Raw genomic sequence first — 24450 nt, 5'->3', positions numbered from 1 at the left:
CATATTCTGTCGCTAATTAACGACGGATTAGCTACGGATTACTCATTTTGTCGCTAGAAAAGCAACTAAAATTTTATCTCATTATATAGCGACGGATTAGCAACGAAAACTGAGTTTCGTCACTAATGATTAGCGCGAAATTTTGGCGCCTTAAATTTCACTATAGATTTAGCAACAGAAGAGGCGCGACAAATTTTATTTTTATGTAGTGACGGATTCAGCAAAAAAAACTCCGTCGCTAGGCCTTTTAATTTTTCTCGGAAAAAATATATATTTGCAGCAACGGAAAAATTTGTTGCAATATTAATGATTAAAAGAAATCAATGTATTATTTAGCGACGGAATATAAAATCCGTCGATATTCCGTCGCTAAGTGTTAAAATAGAAGATATAACCTAGGGTAAACATTTCAGTTCATTTCACTGCAAAACACTCCCAACACAGATATAGAGAGAGAGTATGCGAAATTACTAACATAGAGAGAGAGAGCGCACAACAGAGATCAAAATAATGTAAATCTAAGGTTTCTATTGTGTTTTTCTCTTCTTCTGCTGCATCTTTTATCTAAAGGAAAGATATGTTTTGATTTTTCTATGTTTTATGGGCAGTTTCTTTCTTCTTTATCTCCTTCTTTGTGTTTTCTGACATTAAACCTAAAATAGAAATTAAGAAATCCGTGTTTTTTTGCTTATTGTCTAAAGGACAGAGTGTCTTTAATTGTTTTTTTGGCTAAATTGAAGGTGGGTGTCTTGAAAACTGTTGGGTTTATAATTTATTTGAAGGTTAAGTGTTGGGAATCTCTATTTGGGCCAAAATCTGATGAAAATGGAAATTCGACCTTTGTTTGTGCTAAACCTTGTAGGATAATATTATTTGGTGGTTAAAGTTTATTTTAATTCATTGCATGTGAGAAAAAGCTTGAAGAACTCAACATTCTTTATATTCTGTGATTTGAAATCAGTGTTAGTGAACTGGGTTTCTTACTCGATTTTTTTTAGTTTCCACTGGTCCAACACTTCCTTGCTGTTTTAGGAAGGCACTCATGAGGTCATCCTGTCCAAATTGCTCCGGGAAAATGGTATTCTGATAGTCTGCGTCGGGAAATATTTTGGCTTTAACAGCAAGCATATTCCCACCAACAGAGTTAAGTTGTTGTCTACCCATAGGATTAGAATGTCCAGTTTCTTCCCCATTGGAGTACATTGGTTTCCCAACAGGAACATTTCTGTTTTGTCCACTGTTGTGTGTTGAAGATGCAAGAATATGTTGCCAGTTATTTTTTTTAGCCTAGTCTACATATTCTTTTGAAGAAATAAAATGCTCGAATAAATTATTAAGAGACTCTGTCTCTCGTCTACTAGCAGAGATCATGCTCGTTAGATATTAAAATGTGAATGTGTGTTTTGTTTCGTGACCGTAGAAATAGAACGTTTTACCTGCTATTTAACATGAGAATATGTTCACTGGTTAGTCTATCCTATTTTCATGTCGCTGTTGTTACTCCATTTGAATAGAAAACATGAGTTAATTTAATGCTTTGTTAGTTTCCATTTTATTTCCTCCTGTCATCTCCATTGCAAAGTATGAGTTACTTAGCATTTCCTGCACTTTTTTTTCCATATTTAGCCTTTCTTCATTTCTCACTAAAAGTCAGTTGGTTTATTAGTCAATTAGTGTGTGTTAAAATCTGAGTGTTTAAGTTCTTGTTTGAGCATAAATTCTCCTTCTTCTCTCTTAATTTTCCGGTTCTGTTTGGCTGTGTCGTTTTTAGCTATTTTCCTAGTTAAGTTTTCTGCCTATTTAAATTCTGTGTGAGTATGAGTTAATGGACTCGATCTCATGTTTGTTAGCGTCGTTCTGATTTTTGTAGGAATTCAGCATGATTAAGTTTACAGGTTTAGATGTTTAGCTTCCTTTAAATTTGAGTGAAAAGCATGAGTTTATTTCCCTTTGCTGTTTATTTTTTTTCCAGTATGCTCAACTCGTTAGAAAATGTTTGTTTGGTTAAATACCAATTTTGTAATTGTTAATGAAATCCTCATGCATTCATCAATAAGTTTATGTTATGAGATTTAGCTTATGCTCAAGCTTAGATTAGTATGAGATTGAGTATTGCCTAATGTTTCAGCCCGTTTTACTTCTTCCTTGAGCATTTTAGTTCCAAAAACATGAAATTATATATTACAATGAGTGACTTTCTTTGTTCTCCAAGCATGTTAGAGTTATACAAATGTTAATCTCTATATAGATTTTTATCAAGTTATGCTTAAAATTTCCAGTTTAAGCATATTTCCACTTTGAGTTTCCAGAAACAAATGTTGCTCTCTTGATGTATTCACTAGCTTGCCTTTCTTTAAGTTAGTTCCCCTGTTTCCTTTATGTCTCATGAACCAAAAGTTCATTTTTGTGTATAATTCTCCAGTAAGCATAAAGAGATTTTGGCTTAGTTACGTTGACTCGTTCCAATTCATTTGTGTTAGTTTTTTTTCCTAGTTCATGCATCCGTTTGCTCTTTAGTTTAATAAAGTTTGCTTAGGGAGCTGTGATAATTCAACCAATATCTTACCCCCTTGTTAAGCGAATGTTGGTGTTTGATTCACTGTTCTTATCTACTACATCAGTTCCGTATGTTAATTGGTACATGGATCCGGTTTCCCTTCTGCAATAGCCTTCTCGGAGAGTGAATAAAACCACACGTTTCTCCATTTGAACTACACAAGGTGTCAGACAAATGGGATTGGTTAAAGCACATGATTCAAAATGTAATGTCAATTAAGAAATCTAAAATTTCTTACCTCCTTGACAGCTGTTGGAAAGTGCGCAACTGCTCGTGAGTAAGCGCAGAGCCTATCTTCCATGGCATTCTCAAAAACTAGGCCTTTCTCTGCAGCAGCAAGCTCAGCAATCAGTTTAGACACCTGAAAGCAGCAAAACTTAGTTTAGTAACGTCTTGGCATCTAGATTATCGTCTGCATTAGCCACATTCATTATGAGAGCTAAACAAGCGAAGCATCTGACTGTAATTTCCTCCTTTTACAGGGGGGAAGACTAACAATGTGGCCCCTGGCAAGCCACCTTAGTTTGGAAAAAGGAGAATAAAAAAGATAGTAGTCTTTTTTTGCGGATGCACGTGATTCAAGTTGGTATTACTGGAACAAAAACTTTCATGAGTGCATTTAGTCCCTTTGCATAAACGTATGGTAGGCCTAAACAATAACAACATGCATTTGAAGATACAAGTATTACCGTAGAACCATATAATAATGTTCCATTGGTGTGGCCTCAAGAAACAACTGTGCTAATTAGACAATAGAAACATAGTTGATAAGCAACACCACCACTTTCTCTTAATACACTACATATATGTATGCCATTAACACAATAAATATGTGGGTTAGGTGCACAATAAATATTTTATGGCATGTGTGAACTCTTTGATAATTTCCTCTCTTTCTGTTTGTATACCTTTTCTTATATAAGTCCTAGAACTTGTTTGGAGTAAGAGCTTTTCTTTCTTTATATTCAAAGAGACCTTAGTCTTAAAATGGGATAATCTGCCATGATTTAGGATCTTAGTCTCTTTCAGATCTTAGTCTTAAACTTTGGCTAAAGTTCTTTGGAAGAATTTCGTTTTGAATTATGACTGTATCCACTTCAAGTTATTTTAAGTGCATTGATTGACCTAGACTTGTGTGTTTTGCTGGAAGAAAAAAAATCATTCATTTGTTCTTAAAAAAAAAAACAAAGTTACTATTTTGATCAAATAAAAAGTTACTCTGTATTCATGTCCTTAAATTTTCCCTAAATATCCACAGTGATGGCTTATTTTAAATGTGCGGTGCATCTTTTCCTTGTTGTTTAGTAACCTTGCTTACCAAAATGCATATTCTTTTGAAAGACTTTGCCCTTATGTTTATAATAACCTGAGATAGGGACTTGACTCAAATATTCAGTTTTGAAAAAAAAAAAACATGCATCAGTACATGCTGTAAGTTGAGCATAAATCTATCTTTCATAGATTTAAGTTGATCCTATGGTTTTTCAAACTATTGATTTGAGCATGATCTTTAAAAGGGTGGACTGTCCAATTTAAACTATAACTCTTTTAAGGTGGATTCTTTGTTCGTTAAGACGAAGGGGCTGTACGTTTCATTTGTGACGGATAAAGATTTTTGGAGAAGGCCGGGTTTCTTATGGATAAAGATTTTTGGAGAGGGAACATGTTTCTACCTTCTCGCTCACAAAATTTTTAAAAGCCAATACGGTAAGGAACTGAAAGAGAGGAGGCATAGGTAAGTCTACGTAAACGTGAAAAAGAGAACCAACTGACATGTAGTCAAGGTAACTCGGAAGATCCACTAGCATAATTAGATAGAGGTAACTCACACGGGTGGCTCTATCTGCATTGGGGAGCATTGCAAGAGACTTGTAAGTATATATTTTTTTTCATACGCTCTTAAATTTTTTATATTTACTACTTGAAAATTGGTTATACTGCTATTGTTCTTGGTGCAATCTTCTGAAATGAGTAACTTTTGCATAGGCTGTTGCAAAGGGTCGAGATCCAACACCAGGTGAGGTACATTTGCATGTCCATACACATGATCATGATGGAGAATCTTTTGTTGATGAGCGTGTCCGAGCTGTCCATGTAAGTTCAAAATTTTATAATTTCAGAATTAAACTAATGAAAAACTTAAGCCTTATATGATGACTTTAGTAAATAGCCCGGCTGCAAATATGCAGACAATATTTTCTGGTACTGTGCCCTCAGCTTGAGATAACACTCTTTAGGAACTTATTGCAAGGAAATCCTTAGCAAAACCAATTGCACTTCACTTTATAGTTAGATCATTGACACAGCTGATTATCTTTGTGAAATGGGTCTATTCCTATGATTTTTCTTGCTCAAAATCTGTATGTCTTCCGTTGATTGGATGTCTCTTTTAATTTGGGTCTTCAAAATAAATAAATATGGTTTTAGAGCTTAGGAATTAATGTTCCTACATGGAAATAATTCATCTTAACAGGATCCTAGTGAGGAGTTGTTTGGTTAAAGAATTCCAACGTTGGGCACCTTCTTATCTCTTTCGTTCCCAGTGATCGATCGGAGATTCAAGACGACCTCTTCTTCCACATAAAAGGTAAGCATACCCAATTGCTATTTCAGTTTGTTGTGATTTATCAATGCATATGTATGGAATTTTGAATCTATTTTATTTTTAGCTCTAAGTGAATTTCTGATCGAGCATTGTATATATCTATTTCAAGGTTTTTTCTTAGTAGGGATTAAGGTCTATTACTTATTTTACCTATTGTAAAGAAAAAAAGTTTTTATGTCCTTATTGTTATATAAATTGACTTACTTGTCCTTGTGAAATTGATATGAGTCTATAATAAAAAGAAACTGTCTATCTGCTTTTAATTTTACTACTTTCAAATATTTATCGAGAAACATTATATGAAAGAACATGTTATGTATGACGAAAACAAATGAATTTACCTACATGTCTTGGTATTAGCTGTTTTCATGGCTAGATGAATAAGTAGGAGCGTTGTTCATTAGTGCAACTAGATGAATGTACTATTGTAGTTGTTAATTCTTTTCCTTATAGTGTTTTTTTGGACTAAACATGTATTTACAATTTGATATTATTTTGTTTCACTTTGTTGATCTACTGATTAGCCTTTGATGGCTATTGATTAAAGAACAAAGTTCCCTAATCTATCGATTTATATAATCTTTCTTCATGTTGTTCGCAAAGAGCCCTCAAGAACAAGAATAGAGCCCTCAAGAATATAATTCTCACTTTTTCTTTCGAAAAAAAAAAAGTACCTCAAGTAATCTTCTCTAAAGTTCCTTCTGCTTGCTCATTTTTAAGTTGTGCTTGTTGGGTTCTTGAGTTCTGTTTGTAACTTCTGTTTCGCGATCTCTATTTTTGAAATTGTGAATTTTGAATTTGACAAATTGGGTTTAGGGATTTGTAAGTTACAAGTTAATTGAAAGTTACAATCGATGGGTTGTTTGTTGGATTCTATATTCTGCATTATGATATTTATTAGAGTCACTGTTCTAAAGTTCTTGTTTTGGGAAATTTAAGGCTGGAATTTAAGGCGATTAAGGTGAAAAGTTTCTATTTTGTATTTAGTTCTGTGTGAATTTCTGATCGAGCACAGTTGTATATATCTTACAAAGTCGTTACAAATGTTGCCAAAGTGGCTAATAAAAAATACAACATTAAACTAATGACCAACTTAAGCCTTATAAGATGACTTAAATTGGTACTACAATTGACTAAAGTCCAACCAACCAGAATTTGAATTATAACCAATGATAAAAACCAGATTTTGATCATAAAATAACCAAAAAACTGGAGCAATGAAATGATGAAGTATTCCATGGTGAAACCAGCAGCAACTTTCAGTAAACTGCACTTTGCTATTCTTCCCAGGTGGTCATACTCATATCCATGTATACAAATAATGTCCCAAATTTTTTCCCTTAGTGCATCATTCGGCAATACTATCCTTGCACACCTGCATTTGCTGAACTGCTGCATACTTGATGTTATCATATGAATTGCATGATGTACTAATGTGAAAAAGATGCTACTATATATTTATTAAAAAAACCAGCAGCAGATGCTCCAATTCCATGTACTAGAGTAACCATTAGCGAAACAATATTGTATCACTTCATATCCAAGATGAATAGGATCATTAGCACAAACAAGTTTCAAATTTTCTGAACTTCTGATGTTTTTTTGCTTGCATGTAGAGATCAAACATGCAAAAAAGAAGAAAGAGTTAGTAATAATTACCACCATGTTCTCCTCCTTAAGGAATTGAACATGATGGTAGTGTTCCCCTCTCTTCTCCACATCAGAAACCTTCTGCCTCCATATGCATTCTAAACAGCTGCTTAGCCTTAGTCTTTCGGCACATATTTGCTCCCAACAACTGAATCAAATTCTGAGAGCTAGTATCTTGAACAGTTCAAAATTTCCACCTTGATATGCAATTTCTTTGAGCCATATGAAGTGCTGCATATTGACTTTTGTATAAGCACCAGTAAACTCTCTCTTTTCCTGCAACCAGTAAATATCAACTTTCCCATATCACCAGTTATCATCAGTAGCCAAGTAAGCAGGGTTAGTCCATGCTTGTATTTTTTTTTTTAATATATAATTTAGATGATGTTGGTCAATTTAATTTTGCTTGATATAAACAGTCTACTAGACAGGAAGAACTGAAAAGTAGTATCAGTAATGACTTAAATCAGTAGGAAATGGCCTGAAATTGTCCTTCTATTTGTTGTTTAGGAACTCTAACTGTCTTTATTTTCATGTTCTGTTACTTGACTATGAGACAATGTATATGATCATTTATATCCAAGTTGTATGAAACTCTTTTTTGCTGGTCATCCTGAGACTTCAATTCCAACGAAAAATGGATAAATATATCTGCTCCCTTATCTTTGGAATTCATTTCTCTTTTTATTTGGTAAAATTGAATGGTTAGTATTCTTGATGTTTTAATTTCACTACTTATTATAGGAAAGATATCAAGAAATATTACGGGAAAATTCAGTCTCAGTCTGATATTGATCAATGTGAAGCATATTACAAAGCTGCTGGGGGAACAAGGAAGAGAAGAATATATCGTAGTCCTTCACCCATGCATTAGTTTTTTATGTTATCTGCTTTTTGCTGGAAAGAACAAAATTATGCACGTTCTTTTGGTAGTTGATAGCTTGGTGTTGCCAGTGTTTTGGACTAAACGATTAGGATTCCGCTATCTATTTTGAATCTTTTTTATAAATATTATTTTATGTGAATGTCAGTTATTTTTAAGGGTATTTATTAATTTGTATTTAGTATGTTACAACAGGTGCATTTAAAAAAACAAAATGGAAGAAAAATATTTGTGACATATTTGCGACGGATTTTGGTCGTTGCTAGAGGGAAAACAGAAGGCTACAGACTGCGACAAATATTGTATTGTCGCTAAATGCAGGCACAAATAATTCAAATATTTTGCGACGGATTAGCGACAATGGTTTTCGTCGCGAATTTACTAAAACGACGAAATAAAATATGAAATTAGTCACGGAATTCATAACAATAGCAACAAAATATTCCGTTGCTATAATGTGGAACGGATCTCATACGTCACTACTCTGTCGCTATATTTGCTACGGATTTTATTTTTCCGTCGCTAATAGGTTAGCAACGCGCAAAATCGTAACAGACGACATTCCGTCGCTAATCCGTCGCTAATCCGTCGCAACACATGTTTAGTAACAGATATATGCTGATTAGCGACGGAATACGTCCGTCACTAAACGCTGTTTTTTTAGTAGTGATAGTTAAGTGATATTTATTGTCACTTTAAGTTATGTCTATTATAGCTTAATTGAATTGGTGAGATGTAAATGGCAACTACGTATGCAAAAGTATCGTGCACCTCACCAACTTAAAAAGGCTAGAGTTAAAGTTTTTTGAAAGAGTTATTTTTTGAGTGAAAACTAGATTAACTCCTTTTAATATGAAAAATATTGTTGTTAGCCCATTGATCTGAGCAATTAAAATCATTTAAGTTTGCTGAAAGTACATAATTTTAGTTTCCTTAAAATATTTTAACAAATTCTATTGGATAGACCTGAAGAGGACTATGAAAGAAAAAAGAATTGAACTAGAAACGCTAAAAAGTTCGCATCAAGTCTTAGAATGTGTGCAACACTAGAAATTGAACTAGATACAAAAATAGATAAAAATACCAGAACTAGCAATAAATAATAAATAACAGAAACTGCAAAATTACACTCCGAATGTCAGTTACCACTTAAATTCTTTCGCCATAATTATCATAAATGTATTAGATAAAATTTATCTAATATTTGACGAAGATTAAAAGCGATCCATTCTTACAAGCCTAGAAGTAAAGTACCATTTATTGTTATTTTCTGAGCGAACATCTTTTCTATATCTCGAGTTTGATAAGCTTAGGAATGCAAAATTAATTGTAACTTCCCAACCTACGTGACTATGAAAAGCGTCCCAATTTTATAATGTAGCCAATGTGGATAGACCCAAAGAAAGTTGAACCCTCGTGTAAATCCAACTGCATGCATTCTTCAATGACGCAAACTAACCCTTCAACAAAATTGCAATGGAAAAACGTAAGGCATTTTCTACCATTGCACCAGGTGGAGGACATTTGTGCACAACACTTGTACGTACGCCGCCACCGAACATTATGTGGCAATCATAGCCCATCGGTGGTCAAATTATGTGTAACAGATAACGTTTTCGGCGGGCGGAGATTCAGCTATATATGCTCAATTTCTGTGTTTGACTGCCCGTTCTTTTTCAGCTGTGGTTCAATGTCCGTGGGTTATTAGATTTAACTATTTCATTCTTCAATTCTGCAAATTACATCTTGTTTGGATTGTTGTTACGTGGTCGTTCCATAATAGGTATTGTATTGTTAATACAATATTTTCGTTACATGTAAATTTTGAATTAAGATAAACTTTGGAAGGGAAGGATATATAGTAATGACATCGTATAAATAACTTAGATATCCGTGTGAATTTGTCGTGCTACTCCCATTTTGGTCATTGTGGCTAAAATCAGTATGATAGAATTACCTTTTCGTTTAGGGATATATTGTAATGTTTTAGGTCGTTATATAATGGCACATTTTAATAATATGAAAAACTAAAAGCAGGTTATGGAGAAGAATTATTAGAAAAAAGGAAAAGGATCAACTATGCTCAACTATCCTCAACTATCGCAATGAGACAACTCCATTTGTAAATGGTCCGAATTCCGAAATATTCCATGCCGTTAATAAATAGATCATACCTACACTTAAAAGTAACATACTTCTATGTTATTTTTGACCCATTTTAAAATTATATAGTAATTGCTATAACAGGGAATGCTACTGTGAAATACAACATGGCCCGCCCCTTATAGCTTTCTTATACCATGTGTATTCTAGTCCATCTTAAAAGAATCCTTCGCTGGTTTTGATTCCAAAAATTTCATTTTGCGATTGTGCTCTCAAGTTTTAATTGAAAATGTTTGCCTTTTTACCAAATTATGGTAGGGTCATTTATTATGTACAAATATTGAATTTCAATTTTATAATAGTTCATAATGTGGTAAGGCGAAACTCTAATTTCTAAAGGGGCAAACCAGAAGTAGCATCACTCTTCATCGCATCGCATGAAGGAATTGGCCTTACGTTTTGCTGGTCCCGTCCGCATACGCGAACATGGTATATATGAATTTTGGAACCAAAACCAAAACATAATCGAAAATGGGATTTTTGAAACCAAAATGAGTGAATGATATTTTAAAGATGGAGAAGACATACTATATTATAAGAAAAAGGTGGGGTATATTATTCCATCGTGGCAGTCCATTTTAACAATTACATAAGTTGAAAATGGATCAAAAATGACATGGAGGTTAGTTTTTAAGGGTAAGTATATTGCATTTTATTAACGATAGGGGTGTATTTAGTACCATTTGTAAATGGATGGTAAAGTTATATCATTTTCGATAGTTGCGGGACAATTTTAATTCTTTTCCCTTATAAAGAGGAAAGAGTATCAACTATTCTCCCAAAAATAAAAAAGGAAAAAAAGTAGAGAAAGGACGTACGCATTCACGCCTCCTAATAATTTTTGTGAAACAAATACGAAAATTTTGTCAGCGTTTTCCTTAAAACTGAATTTCAGAGAGAGGATAATACACATAATCTAACAACCAATCTTTTACAATTAGCTAATTTGTCAATATTCCAAATAATATGTCATATCCATTATTAATTACTTTTTACGAAAATGAAAATATAATTGGCACTACGATAATAAATATGACTGGAAAAAGATATGTTATTTTAGATATACATGCAACTAAAGCATGGGAAAAAGTACATGCCAGACAGGAGGGACGTATGTATACTACACCAAAAGAGGCTTTTAGTGGCAATATATTTTTCTTTTAGCGGCAATAGTTATTGCCACAAAAACATTTACCAGCAATTGGTTAATGTCATTAGATCCAAGGTCGCTAAAGCCTTTAACGACATTTATTGTTAGGGCTAAAGTTTGGTATTGCCCGTAATAATTGATTCTAGAATTATAATTAGTGGCAATTAAGTTATTGCTGCAAATTAATTGCCGCTAAAAGCATATTTTGTTGTAGTGTATAGGTGGTTGATAACATATACATTGGCATTATTTGTGTAGCAAATATAGATGAGGCTCCTCTCCTTTTTCAGGTAATTACATGCCCTTAAAAAAAGTTGAATCCATTTACAACGTTTAAAATTTATTAGTAAATTCATTTAGACAATTAATTAAAACATGACATGTTCTAATTGATCCCTTGACATAATAAAGTATCCCTATTAGATACTTCTGACTCATATTTTGGAAAAAAAAATTGCGCATGTTCACAAGCTACCATCCTTTATATAAACAATTTAATCAACATAAAATGTGTCTCATTCTTTAATTGTAAGATTATATAATGTCACGACCCAACCGCTGAGTCGTGACAAGTGCCTGACCATTTCTGACGAATCACCCCTATACTCGTCTGAACATCACTAATAATTGGGTGGCCTATAAAACTCATGTCAGAACAACATTAAGATCTACCAACCATTTGTGCCCATATGCATACACAGATACATATATACTGAAAAGAACAGTACGGGCCGAGAAGGCCACTACATTACATACTAGCTACATACCACTGTCTACAGACCTCTAATGGATCAGAAAGCTGTAGAAAGGATGGGACAGGGCCCCGCCATACCCATATATGATATACATGCATAAATGTCTCAAAATAGCATACCAAAATGGACCGTAGCTCTGGATCAAGTGGAGCGCACCGACAACGGCTGGGGGAAGGTCCTACCGAGCTAGATCATCTGCCTGTCTATCTGTACCTGCAGGCATGAACGCAGCCCCCCTGAACGATAGAGGAGTCAGTACGGATAATGTACCGAGTATGTAAGACGGAATTGAAACAGTATATCTCCACTCGAATGATAAAGAGTAGCAGACTTAATCTGTACCTGTGACTAACACTACGAATCATGTATGTGTATATGAACTTTTAATACATCATGAGTATATATGTATATAATGCATGTCTTCGCCCTACTCGTAGCCCCTTCGGGCACAATAGCATAATGTACTTTTGGAAACATGTATATATGAATATGCACCTTTACCCATTCGCTCCTTCGAGCTTCGCCCCGTCGGGCATCATATCAGAATGGCCCCATCGGGCAGCCCCTTCAGGCATCTCATATAAAATGCCATAGCCCTTCTCATGCCCCATAATATCATGCCGTACATGTATATATAAGTGAACAAATGCATAATAATCTTTGTAAACCATCAAAGGACTCCCTTTGGAGCAACTTTTATGTCAAAATGGGAACTTCTTCCCCTTTTCATTTGTCTCATTCGAGACTTAAAAATCAAATATAAAATGCATATGAATAAAGAGGCCTTATGAATGTTCCATTCGGGATTTTGACATTATTATGAAAACGTACAACATATGGATGCCCCTTCGGGACTTAAGAGGTCAAGGATACGCTAAATCCTATACCATCTACGAGTAGAGTCTTTGGAATTCACTTGCTTACTCTGTTCGTTCAGAAGATAAGGATCATGCCAAAAGAATAGAAAGGACAGCCTTAACATACCTGGAAGCTTACTTTCCGGCCTTCCAACCTACCTCCTGTCTTGCAATCTATTTACGATCGTTCGTAGTCTCATATTCTACATATAAAACCATTTATACAATTGTTAGGCTCACCATAATACCCTTGTCTTAAACCATTAATTTAAATCCATTTAGAATATGCCGAAATTCGGGCAACATCTCCCCTGTTTATATGCCTAGCCCGAAATCACCATCCAACAATCAACAACAACAACCACAATACCAACATCAACAACAATATAAGCAATACCAATATATTCCATAAACATCCCACACGATGTTTTATCCAATTTCTCAACCCATAAATTCATTATACGATCATTTAATAACTTTTCCTTCGTAAATAAGCTTAATTCAATGTTAATAAGGAAAGATTCATACCTTTCACCCGCTAGAACTGCAATATCTTCAATTACCATTTTGAACTCAAGCCAAGTTTCGCCGCAATACGATATTATAATCACAACTATACGCTGTCCGGACCCAAATCTGGAGATTTCACTTAATTCGCGGTAAAATTTAGTGGACGGAAGTTGGGGGAAGGCTCCAGCATATTTGGGGACTTTTTTAGGGTGTTTGGTCTGAAAATGAAGGGGTAAGCCCCTTTATATAATGTTCTAGAGACGGGTTCCACCAACTCAAAATTTGCTCAGCGCGAGCTTGTTCCTCTGCGCGTCCACGCCATTCTCAGGCGCGTTCGCACTGAGTTACTCCCTGCCCTGGTAGTCCGTCTTAAAATGCTCATAACTTTTGATTACAATGTTGGATTGATACGCGGTTTGTTGCGTTGGAAACTAGACTTCATGAACTTCACTTTAGGCTTTTGCTTTACCTTAAAACTTCTCATATACTAAAAGATATTCTTTCTCCAAGTTGGGCCAAAATTGCCCTTCATATCTTCTCCAAAGTTCCAACAAACTTAATTTCCTTAACCCACTTGTCCTCCAATCCTTCCATAACTTATTATATGAACTTAAACCCTCACAATCACCCGATAGGCGCATATAATCTCACATACCTCCTGAAAGGTAGCTCAAATCTTAGCATTCGAAACTACGGGGTATAAATGCGTATAATTAAAGAAGGTGACATATTTTAAGTGGTTAACTAATCTAAGTAATGAGCACTTAAAAACATGTGCAAACGTTTTTTTTTAATGGATCACAAATCTTTAATATGAATACTTTATCATATGTTCAAATACTCATTCTAAACCCATCGTAATTTGTAATTTGAGTATCTGAGTAAAATTTATTAATAAATTGAAGGAATTGTCGATATAAAAAAATAAAAAAAGATAATCTAGAAGGTGATGGCAGGAATAGATATCATCAATTATGAAGTTTTGATCAACCAACTAATACTTCATACATATTATAAAGATAAAGAGTAGCAATATATAACAAAAAGAAGGGCGTTATATCTCCTTGGGATTTGCAATTTTCAAGAAGTATTGGCTCGTCCATTGATGTGTGAGTCCAATTGGCAATTAAATAGTTCAATTCATATATTGTTGTTGCCTTTTAGCATTTCGAGGAAAACCAAATTCTTTTTAGCATATCTTTGACTCATTCTTCTCCTTCTTTTGTTGTTACTAGATGATGAAAACCCGTGCAAAAATAGTATCATATTTTTTTTAGACTATCTAAAAAAAATGATATATTTTTATATTTAGAAATCATTTAACTTGAAACTTTACTTTTTATCTTTAATGAAATTATTTAAATTCATACAAATATATACGACTTGTTTTAGACCACAAATTTCAAAGATCTTTCCGTTCTTTTTTAAATTTCGTGTCTAGTCAAATTATGTCACATAAATTAGGACAGAGAGAGTACCTTTTAGTAATATAATTGTGAAATTTTTATTATAGAAAGTATTATAATTCAATTAATTTAAAATATCAATAAATTATTTTACTTAGTCCGCTTCTCCCATGTATGACTTTCTTGATTTGGTTCTCCAATTGAAAGATTTGAAATACACCTTTTCCTACCGAGTTTCATGCCATCATTTCTTTCTACTCAACAACACTGAAAAATGTTTTCATGTGTCAGCATCTGCTGTAGTCTTAAATTTTTAAGTATAGACCAACTTCATCATTTTAAGAAAATATGTGTATACGTTTCTTGACCGTTTATATTTTGTCTTCTTGATGTTATTCCTCATTATTTATGTGAGACGTATGTGTCTAAACTTATACCCAAAGGTATAAGTTTTAAATCTTTTGGCTTTATGACTTCTTTTGCGGTTTTTGTGTTCAATTTAAATCGTTATTTCTTTTTTCCTGAATTTCTCTTCTTTAAATTTTCTCTAAGCGTACCTTTACTATTTTCTGAACTTATTATCACTAGTTAAATGTCCTTTTTTTTGTTGTAATTGTCTCCTACTTCTTCTCGTAGACCCCACCTTAATGTTTTTTTTTTTTTTTTGCAATTGTCTCCTAATTCTTCATGTGGACCCACCTTAATTTTTTTTATCTCTACTGTTATAGAAGAGAAGGCCCCACCTTAATTTTTTTTAATTAATTTTTTCTGCTATTATAGAAGAGTGGGCCCCACCTTAATTTTTTTTTAATTTACTATTATAGAAGACTGTTTATATTTCGACTTCTTGATGTTATTCCTCATTATTTGTGTGAGACATAGTATAAGTCTTCTTGATCTTTCGGGTTTATGACTTCTTTAGCGGTTTTTGTGTTCAGTTTAAATCGTTATTTTTTTTTTTCCGAACTTCTCTTCTTTAAATTTTCTCTAAGCGTAGCTTTACCATTTTTTGAATTTGTTATCATTATTTAAATGTCCCTTTTTTTTGTTGCGATTGTCTCCTACTTCTTCATGAAGACCCCACCTTATTTCTTTTTCTTGCAATTGTCTCCTAGGACCCTACCTTAATTTTTTTTTTTTTTGCAATTGTCTCTTAATTCTTCACGCGGACCCCACCTTTTTTTTTTTAAATTTCAACTATTCCATTATAGAAGAGTGGGCCCCACTTTATTTTATTTTTAATTTCTACTATTATAGAAGAGTGAGCCCACCTTAATTGTTTTTTCTATTATTATAGAAGAGTGGGCCCCCATCTTAATTTTTTTTTAAAAAATAGAGTGAGTGTCGACGACGATCCTATATAGAAACTCATGTTTCTATGTAGTTACTTGATGTTGATGCCTATGCTTCGCACGAACCCAATAAGCCTAATATGAGCTAACGACAAACATAATATTGGTATGACTACATTTTGTTCGAAAAAGTAAGTTCAGGAAATTATTTGGTTTCATTTCATCTCAAAGTTTTTGTTCCGTTGAAATCTTTACATTCTACTGGTCCTAACCAAAACTTTAGTAATATAATTTAATAAAGTAACATAACTTATTATTTTTTAATTATGAGAACATTCATTTATGAAGTTATAAAGCACTAAGAAGCTAACATTCTATCTGTTTTTTACTATCGCTTAATGATATAAATTTATTAGGTTTGCAAAAATATATATTTGCTTCTTAGATTGAATTTTATTTTATACAACAATCGTGAGTCATTATACATTATTCTCCTGAAAATCAATCATTTCTTATTTACCATTCACAAATAAAAATTAGAAAGTTTAGCGCATAATTGAAATGCGTAATTTATCTTGACAGATAGCAGAAAAGTTGTTAGCATGATACAATATTTGCTTCTGTTTTTCTTTCATAATTACAATGATATATTGTTAATAAGTACTTTTATCATTTATATCAATTTAGTGAAAATATTATTGTGTAGTCTCACATCATAAATGTATTTTCTTTAAAATTTAATTTAAATTCTACTAAAGTTTATGTTATATAGTTACACATCAAATTAATTTTTTGACCCATATATTTTTCTTTTATTTCAAAATTTGTTCTTATTAATGTTAATTGGTTATATAATTTCTCAAATTGCAATTATTTTATTCATTATTTTGTCATCTGTTTAAATAAAATTTCGCTCGAATCTTTTTACTTATATTACTAATAAGTTGTATGTTCAAAATACGATTAATATAACACTGTAGTTTGTGCTTCGTATCCAAAACTTTATTAAATTAATGTTTGCTACGAATACAAAGTTTGCAAAAAATTATTAATACTTTTTAAAAGAGAAGACTTGTTTAAAAGGAAACTATTTTTCCCTCTTTGAGACAAAACAATAGCAATACTTAAGCATCAGTTGATAACTTGAATTTAGTTTCGATTAATTTAAAGGTGTAAAATATTATATTGTTAATGTATGTATATTGGACCTAAACAATACTTATTATTTTTTTTATCAAATTTTGATTTGGATAATTCTAAAATTAAATCAAATTTACATTAGTTCAAATTATTAAATTAATTTTACATGTTTAAACGAAACAAAGTAGAAATTTGATTTTCTATTTAAATGAAGAACTACTATTTTTTTTTGTGAATATTCTTGATTTAGCTCATTTTACTTGTCGTGTTGTCTTTTGCACGTTTTTAATTTGACTAATTTAACTTATTTATTATTTGATCTCCATTTAATATTATTTTTTCTTTTACGACATTAATCTCTTTTCACATTTATTAGAATAAGAATAAAAATGAAAAAGTAATTAAATTCTATCTTATTTTAAAATATAAATATTTTAAGTATATTTATTTTAGTAAACATAACAAATAAATGACATGGCGGAATAGCAAATACAATAGTTAAATATCTTGATAAGATCTCAGGCTAATATAAGAAAAAGAAAGGGAATTGTATGGTTTGTCTACTTAACCTTTTGAAGAAAAGCAATAATATGGGGTCCACGTTTTTTGCTGTACAATGATTTCATTTGCTCCCACTAATGGGTTGATACACATGTGGCAATGAATCCACCACTATTGACTTAATGTGGATACTTTGAGAATTACATGGATATTGCTTATTTTTTTAATATGGGGTCCACTTTTTTTTTTTTTTTTTTTTGCATGAGTTGGAGGTAGACGATGATACCACCTCCTAACTCATGCTTCTAATATAGTAAAAATAATATTTTTCACGTGTTTATCTTAACGGGTAAACTTCTAGCTCGTTGGAATGAGACAGATAAGCATTACTATCTCCGTTTCAATTTATTTATCTGATTTGAATTGGCCAAAGTCATAGATGGACCCCTGAACTTGTCCTGATTTTTCATTTAGACTCCTTAACTGAAACGTTGACCATCTGGACCCTCGAACATAAGATAAAATGTGTCATTTGAACCCCTCGTGCCATGTGGGCACACGCGTGCAATGCTCTGCTTTAAATAGAGCGTGAGTTACCAAATTTTTTCTTCTTATAAAATTTTTAATCATTAAAAATTAATTTTAACAAAAACTCTATTTTAAAATCTTTTTAAATAATTAAAATAAAATTGAAAAACCCAACCCATCCTCTCCGATAGCCCACTTCGCCGCCGCCACCTTCGCCGCTACTCCACTTCAAAATATATTTAAATAAATCTCCAACAAAAAACGACACCATTTTTTTAATTATTTAAATAGATTTTGAAGCGGCGGCGGTGGTGGGGGCGGCGGAGGCAGCAGTGGCGACGGTGAGTGGGCTATCGGAGAGGATGGCTTGGGTTTTTCAGATTTTTTAAAATTATTTAAATATATTTTAAAATTAATTTTTCTTAAGTTAATTTTTTTTGTTGACATGGCTTATATTTATTGGTCTATTTTTCCATGTCACTGCAAGTGGACTGCAAGCGTGTGCCCAGCTGACACGAAGGGTTCAAATGGCACAGTTTATCTTATGTTCGAGGGTCCAGATGATCAACGTTTCAGTTAAGGGGTTTAAATGAAAAATCAGGACAAGTTCAGGGGTCCATCTATGACTTTGGCCATTTTAATTTGACCTGGAGTTTAAGAGAGTAATAAAGACTTCTGAATCTTGTGGTCTATGGAGAATGTATCAAAATGCCTTTAATCTTGTGGTCTTAAATATACTATATGAAAAGTTGGAATTAAATTGTTACCAAAAAAGAAAAGAGACGTTTTTGTCTTAAACGGACTAAAAAAAGAAAGTAAGACAAATAGATTGAAATAGAGAGAATAATATTTAAAAAGTATTCTTTGATCTTAGCTAGCGTTTGGCCATAGATTTCTTTTTTTAAAAAATGAAAAATCTTATGTGGGTGAAGTTTGGATTGAAATTGAAAATGCGTTCGCCCATAGGTTTTCAAAACATATTTCACTTTTTTTTAAAAACATGAACATGTTATACCCATAAATTTTAAAAACTATCGAGAATACACATCCATACCGAACAAACATATGCTTGCTAATCCCAAATTATGCAAAACCTCCATTGATAACATTCACTATCATTACCACAAATCATAATTTTATATACAAGAAAGTTTGACACAATATTATCATTTTTAATGAATTAGATAATACATTATCCTAAAATCATAACACGATATTTTAATAACAAATGCTGATAACAAAATTACTAGCATCTATAATTTGTTCATTTATTGAGAAGACGTGTGTTTAATTGGGAAAAAAAGTAGATGGAGATACGTTGAGTCGTAAATAGATGAGAGCTTTTTTATAAAATGCAAAAATTTGGGCATGTTTTAAAATTTTGAAAATAGGCAATAGTTATATCTTGTGTCAAAAAGAAGTCCAAAGCATATTTTGAAATCTCTCAAAAAATTCTATGACCAAACAGATATTAGAAAAATATTTTAAAAAATGCTTTCAAAATTTTTGACCAAAAAGGAGCTTAAAAATAGACTTTTGGAAGCTATCATTGGTGATATACTGGAAGAGAACTGAGGATGACCATATAAAATAATCTTTTGGAAGCTATCGTAAAGCTCACATTTTTCATATGCATTTATAATTTTGTATAAATTAATTAGAACTTGTACATGATTTATATGACACACTTGCAACAGAATTAATTTTTAGTGATTATTGGGTCATGACCCTAGTTTTGCAACTTGAGTTTGGTTAATGAATTCGCTATCTTGAGGATGTCCAAGCCTACTTCTTGTTAACTATTAAATTTAGTCCTCGATTTGCACTTTAGGGAGGAATAAGAGCTTAACTAATTTATTATTTGAGAATTGAACAATTGAGTTTCATGTCTAGTATGAGTCTAAAAAAATGTTATATGCAAAAATATTATTTTTTACTCGGTATTGATATAGCAGTATGGTGATTTATTTCAATTTAATGGCCTTATACTTATATTTTAGGAGATATTACGAGATTTTATTATGGTAAATTATTGCTTTTTTAACCCATGCTCCGATGAACCTATCTATGCTGGCAAATTATAATTATAGGGTATTAAATCAGTTTCATAAATTATAGGGGAATTTTCATAACCCACTACAGTTTAGAGCTTAATTATTATACGTACCTATAGTTTGCCTAATTACCTTTCGTAGCTAGTGTTCAATTGTTACCAGCTTGTATCATTCTAAATGATTGTATCAACGCATACAACACACTTCAATACAGTGATACATACAATTACTGTCAAACTAACTTATAAGTATTTTTTTCACATTTGATAAATATCATGAGCACTTATAAGTTAAAATTACTCAAAAGCTATAAGTTGGTTATTTCCAAACTTATTGTTTTTCAGTTTAAAGGCATCTTTGATTTGATCAAGTATTTTGACATTTTTATTACCCGTATATCTTGTTGACTACACAGAAATACTTTTGATTATATTATATATATATATATATATATATATATATATATAATATTATTTTCTTATAAATAATGACAACGAAATATTAGTCATTTAAACAGAAAAGTTGTTTATCAATATTTTTCCTAATCAAACACATTAACTGCTTATTATCTATAGCTTGATTACCAAAGGACCCGACTAACTGCACCTAAAAAAATCACATCGAGAAAAAAAAAATTGATTAGTGATTTGATTTTGATTTGGTTTGGTATTGTAAAAACATCCGACTATAATTAGTTTGGGTTGGTGTAACTAAAAAAAGTCAAACCAAAACTAAATCAACCCGACATTATATTTATACAAATTTTATAAATATTTTATACTTTAATATATTTATTATAATGCAATTTATAATTATAAAAATGTCATAATTCATGTTTCTAAGCATATTATTTCAAGTTTGAATTTACAATTTGATGGTACAATAAGCTTTTTTTTCCGCAGATTGCCCTTCAATTGGGGTGGTCTTTAATTTTTATCTTTCGCCTAATATCCCGAGGTTCTGGGTTCGAACCTTAGCTCAGTAAAAAAAAAAAAAAATCACAAAGCAGATGTTTGGATAAATCGCAAGACAGAGTTTTGCCACTAAGCTTGATATGATGGCATTTAAATCTCCTCCAATGGGCATCTTTGAGGAGTGGGGTGTTTGGAAATTCCTTATTCATGTTCATATATCAAACCGGAAAATTTGTGTATGTGCAGTGACGGGTGCTTCTAAGGGAAGAGTTCTCTTTAAGCACGACCTTGTTCATGTTAGATTACCTGTAGCAAAATCTGGCAGGGTATGGGAATGATTTATGTGGTCCTTTTGAAGGCAAAACTCTGCCTTAAGACAGAATTTTACCTTCAGGCCAAAATTCTGCCTTAAGGCAGAGTTTTGCCTTCAAAACTCTACCTTGCGAATCCAAACTCTACCATGCGAATTTTTTGTTAAATTTTTAATTGAGCGGAGATTCGAACCCGAAATCAAGAGATTTTTAGCGAAGGACAAAAATTAAAGACCACCAATTTGAGGGGCAGAAATTAAAGACCACCCGCAGCGAAGGTCAATCCTGCAAATTGCCCCACAATAAGTCTATATAGAATTATAGCGCATAAAAATCTAATAACTCAAATAAAGCCCCAATCAAACCATGTTCATTTTCGTTATCTCTTATTAATAGTACTTATTTTATGAGTTTTTTTTTTTATTGTTGCTCGCACTATATTTTAGCATAATGCCATGACTTATTTCACATTTCTTTTTATTTTCTTTGGAAGAATCATATGATTATGTATCTTAATAGGAAACATCAGTTAAATTTTTTCTGTTGTGGAGATTTTAACGAGATAAAAAATGGAGATCGAAAAACCGACTCTTGTTAGTTTGATTTGGTTTATAAATTTAAAAACCACATAATTTGGTTTGTAAATGAACGAACCAACCCAACCTATGTACACTCTTATCTATAGCATCCCAATAGGAAGCTTTCTCCCAAAATTATGTTTTGCAAAATAGACTAACTAACTAAATGAAAAACAAATATTTATTTAACAATCTGTTCATGCGATTTAAAGAAACAAAGCAACAACTCCTTTGACTCTGGAAGTATATGTTATTGGTTTGTCTGAATCTTGGGCTGGGCTAACATTTCTGTGGAGATGTTGCTGTAAGGTCCAATTATTGTTGAGGCCCAGCCCCTGAAGGTTGAAAGAAATGGAAATTTACCCGCTACTAAAATTTTACATTCTCGGTTGTCACTTGAACGTAAAATTATCACTGTCGCCCACTTGTGAAATTACACTGGTATGTTGTTCGTGTGGTTGATGTTGCCCCTTAATTTTTTCCGTTGAATGCCCAGATTCCTCTTTCAGCCCAATGGTTTGAGCGTCATCTTTTGGTTGGTGCAGTATCTCCGGCAGATTGTCGCCCCTAAATTAATGGAAGTATAAAACGTGAAATCAAAAGAAAAAAAAATGCTTTTTAGATACTGAAAAAATTCAGTGAAAAAAATTGCATAAAAAAAGCGTAGAACTGGAAATAAGGAGAAATTTCCAATGCAATACTATTTCGGAGGATTTGAAAATTGAAGAAAAGAAATCGAAGGAAGAAATACGGTACCTATGCTTGTACAATATAGTGGGCAATGGAGTGACGATCACAGTTTTGTCAATTTTCAAGTTGATGGCATTTTGATAAAATTCTGATGATATTAATTTGTTTTCGAAATGGCAAAGCTTTTTCATAAGAATAGTGCGACAACTTTTATAGATATCATCTACGTGCATGTGAAAGATGAGTATCCACCATTGATAGTGAATAAAAATTGGTTATCAGAAAGTATATAATTAGATTAAAAATCAGAGATCTGAAGTGATTGACATCATATCTACCGTGTATTTCTCCGAAAGTTTCCAAACCATGAACATATTTTAGCATGTTGTCTGAAATAACACTCAGCGAAAAATTTAAATAAACATAGTATACGATAGTTGACTCGTAAAGTTGTTCATTTCGACAAGCTATTTTCAAAATCAATTCATCACTAAGTACTCTATTATTGGAGAAGAAATTTTTAAGAATTTTACTGGCACTTGGAGTATCTCGAGTTCCAGTACTTTTCAATATCATCAGCACTTCTTCCTGGGATTCTTCCAGCAATTAGTGACCACCTAAGGGACCGTTACGATTTTTAATTAACGTCAAATATTGCCCAATATTCAAGAATTGAAAAACCTGAGAGACTTGTACTTACCTTTCACCGACCAAGTTAAACATTTTAGCAATGAGCATTTCCTCATCTTCTGAAAATTCAAGTTTTGAGGTTTCTTCGCTGGTAGTCTCTTGTGCTACCACTGGGAAGGGATCTACAATACAATACGTGGATTTACGTGAACTCAATAGTTTTCGCTCAGATTCTGTATATGTATTCAGAAAATAATTAAATATATTTATAAATATTTAGCGGTGATGCTAGTTATTATAATAGAGCTTGATGTCATTGTAGGAACACAAATTTCAAATTCTATGGCTACAAACGTCATGCAAAAATCATGAAGTCATAAATGTCATTTGCCATGGTCACAACACGAGTGTAGTAGTATTTTGGAATCCAAAAGGGTAGCGAAAAGGTAAAATATTTGTTCTTTGTGGCATTATTAGAGTATGGTTAGATGTACAGAATCATATCATCATATCATAAAACAGTCACGGATTTACTGGCCAAAATACGGTGCATGTAAATCAATGGTCTTTTAGACTAGGCATTTTATGTACTTATTTTTTAGAATTGATCAGATATTTTATGCTAACCCTCATATTTCAAAATGATTGAATGATGCACTTAGTTGAATGCTGAGTTATTCACTCAAAGAATAATGATTGATTCCCACTTAATACATTTTTTCTCCTTTTTTAATAGTGCATTCATACTCATATTCTAAAAGTCTTAGATCCACATCTATTACAGGGTTCTAAATTCCTCATAAATAAATTAACAAGCAGACAGAGAAAAGCTTCTGCTACGGAAAAAAAATAATATGAATAGTTAATTACCAGCTGAGACCACTACGGAAAAACAAAATATGAATAGGTAATTACCAGCTGAGACCACTGAGGCATTATCTGATGTGCTTGATCGATCCCAATCTGCCATTAGGATGGCTAGAAATTTAATTAAATTAATATTTAGCAATGGATGGCCAAAGAAGAGTAGCTAGAATCAACACTATATGGAGAACGAACTTGAATATGTGTATATATATAAATAAAAGTGCAAAAAGGATATTAAAAGAAGGGGTCCTCGTGGGTGGCTCTGATTTTTGCAAGAGAGTGGAAAAGTTCAGTGAATAAAAAAGACAAATTACAAGAAGAATGGTAGTAGTTGACAGAAGAAGTTTGTAGTGGTCCAAATAATTGGGGTAGGTGGATACACAAAAAAAATCGAAGGGTTAGTTGGAAA

The 24450-nt window shown here is 32.5% G+C and overlaps 1 protein-coding gene and 1 long non-coding RNA gene across 6 annotated transcripts; one reads left to right on the top strand and one right to left on the bottom strand.

Annotated features, from left to right (window-relative positions):
- Nucleotides 1–434: 434 nt before the first annotated feature.
- LOC132619162 (uncharacterized) lies at nt 435–7850 on the top strand. The gene is made up of 4 exons (XR_009574591.1): nt 435–4428; nt 4544–4651; nt 5031–5144; nt 7557–7850. It is a non-coding gene; the product is annotated as an uncharacterized LOC132619162 (long non-coding RNA).
- Nucleotides 7851–21989: 14139 nt separating this feature from the next.
- On the bottom strand, nt 21990–24373 carry LOC132617510 (MYB-like transcription factor ETC2). Of its 5 annotated transcripts, none has more exons than XM_060332517.1 (4): nt 24090–24373; nt 23245–23407; nt 23108–23161; nt 21990–22421 (listed from the first exon to the last, which is right to left on the bottom strand). In XM_060332517.1, exons 1-4 carry the CDS (start codon nt 24142–24144, stop codon nt 22247–22249), a joined length of 447 nt encoding a protein of 148 aa, XP_060188500.1. In that variant the 5' UTR covers nt 24145–24373; the 3' UTR covers nt 21990–22246. The 5 variants fall into 5 exon arrangements, with proteins under 5 accessions (XP_060188500.1, XP_060188499.1, XP_060188501.1 ...); XM_060332516.1 differs by having other exon boundaries at nt 23078–23161; nt 24090–24371; XM_060332518.1 differs by having other exon boundaries at nt 23078–23161; nt 23245–23356; nt 24090–24368.
- Nucleotides 24374–24450: the final 77 nt, after the last annotated feature.

Source organism: Lycium barbarum, chromosome 11 (assembly GCF_019175385.1).
Source record: "Lycium barbarum isolate Lr01 chromosome 11, ASM1917538v2, whole genome shotgun sequence".
Taxonomy (NCBI): Eukaryota; Viridiplantae; Streptophyta; class Magnoliopsida; order Solanales; family Solanaceae; genus Lycium; species Lycium barbarum.
The sequence above is the reverse complement of the archived record's forward strand: the minus strand, read 5'-3'. Positions and strand labels throughout refer to the sequence as shown.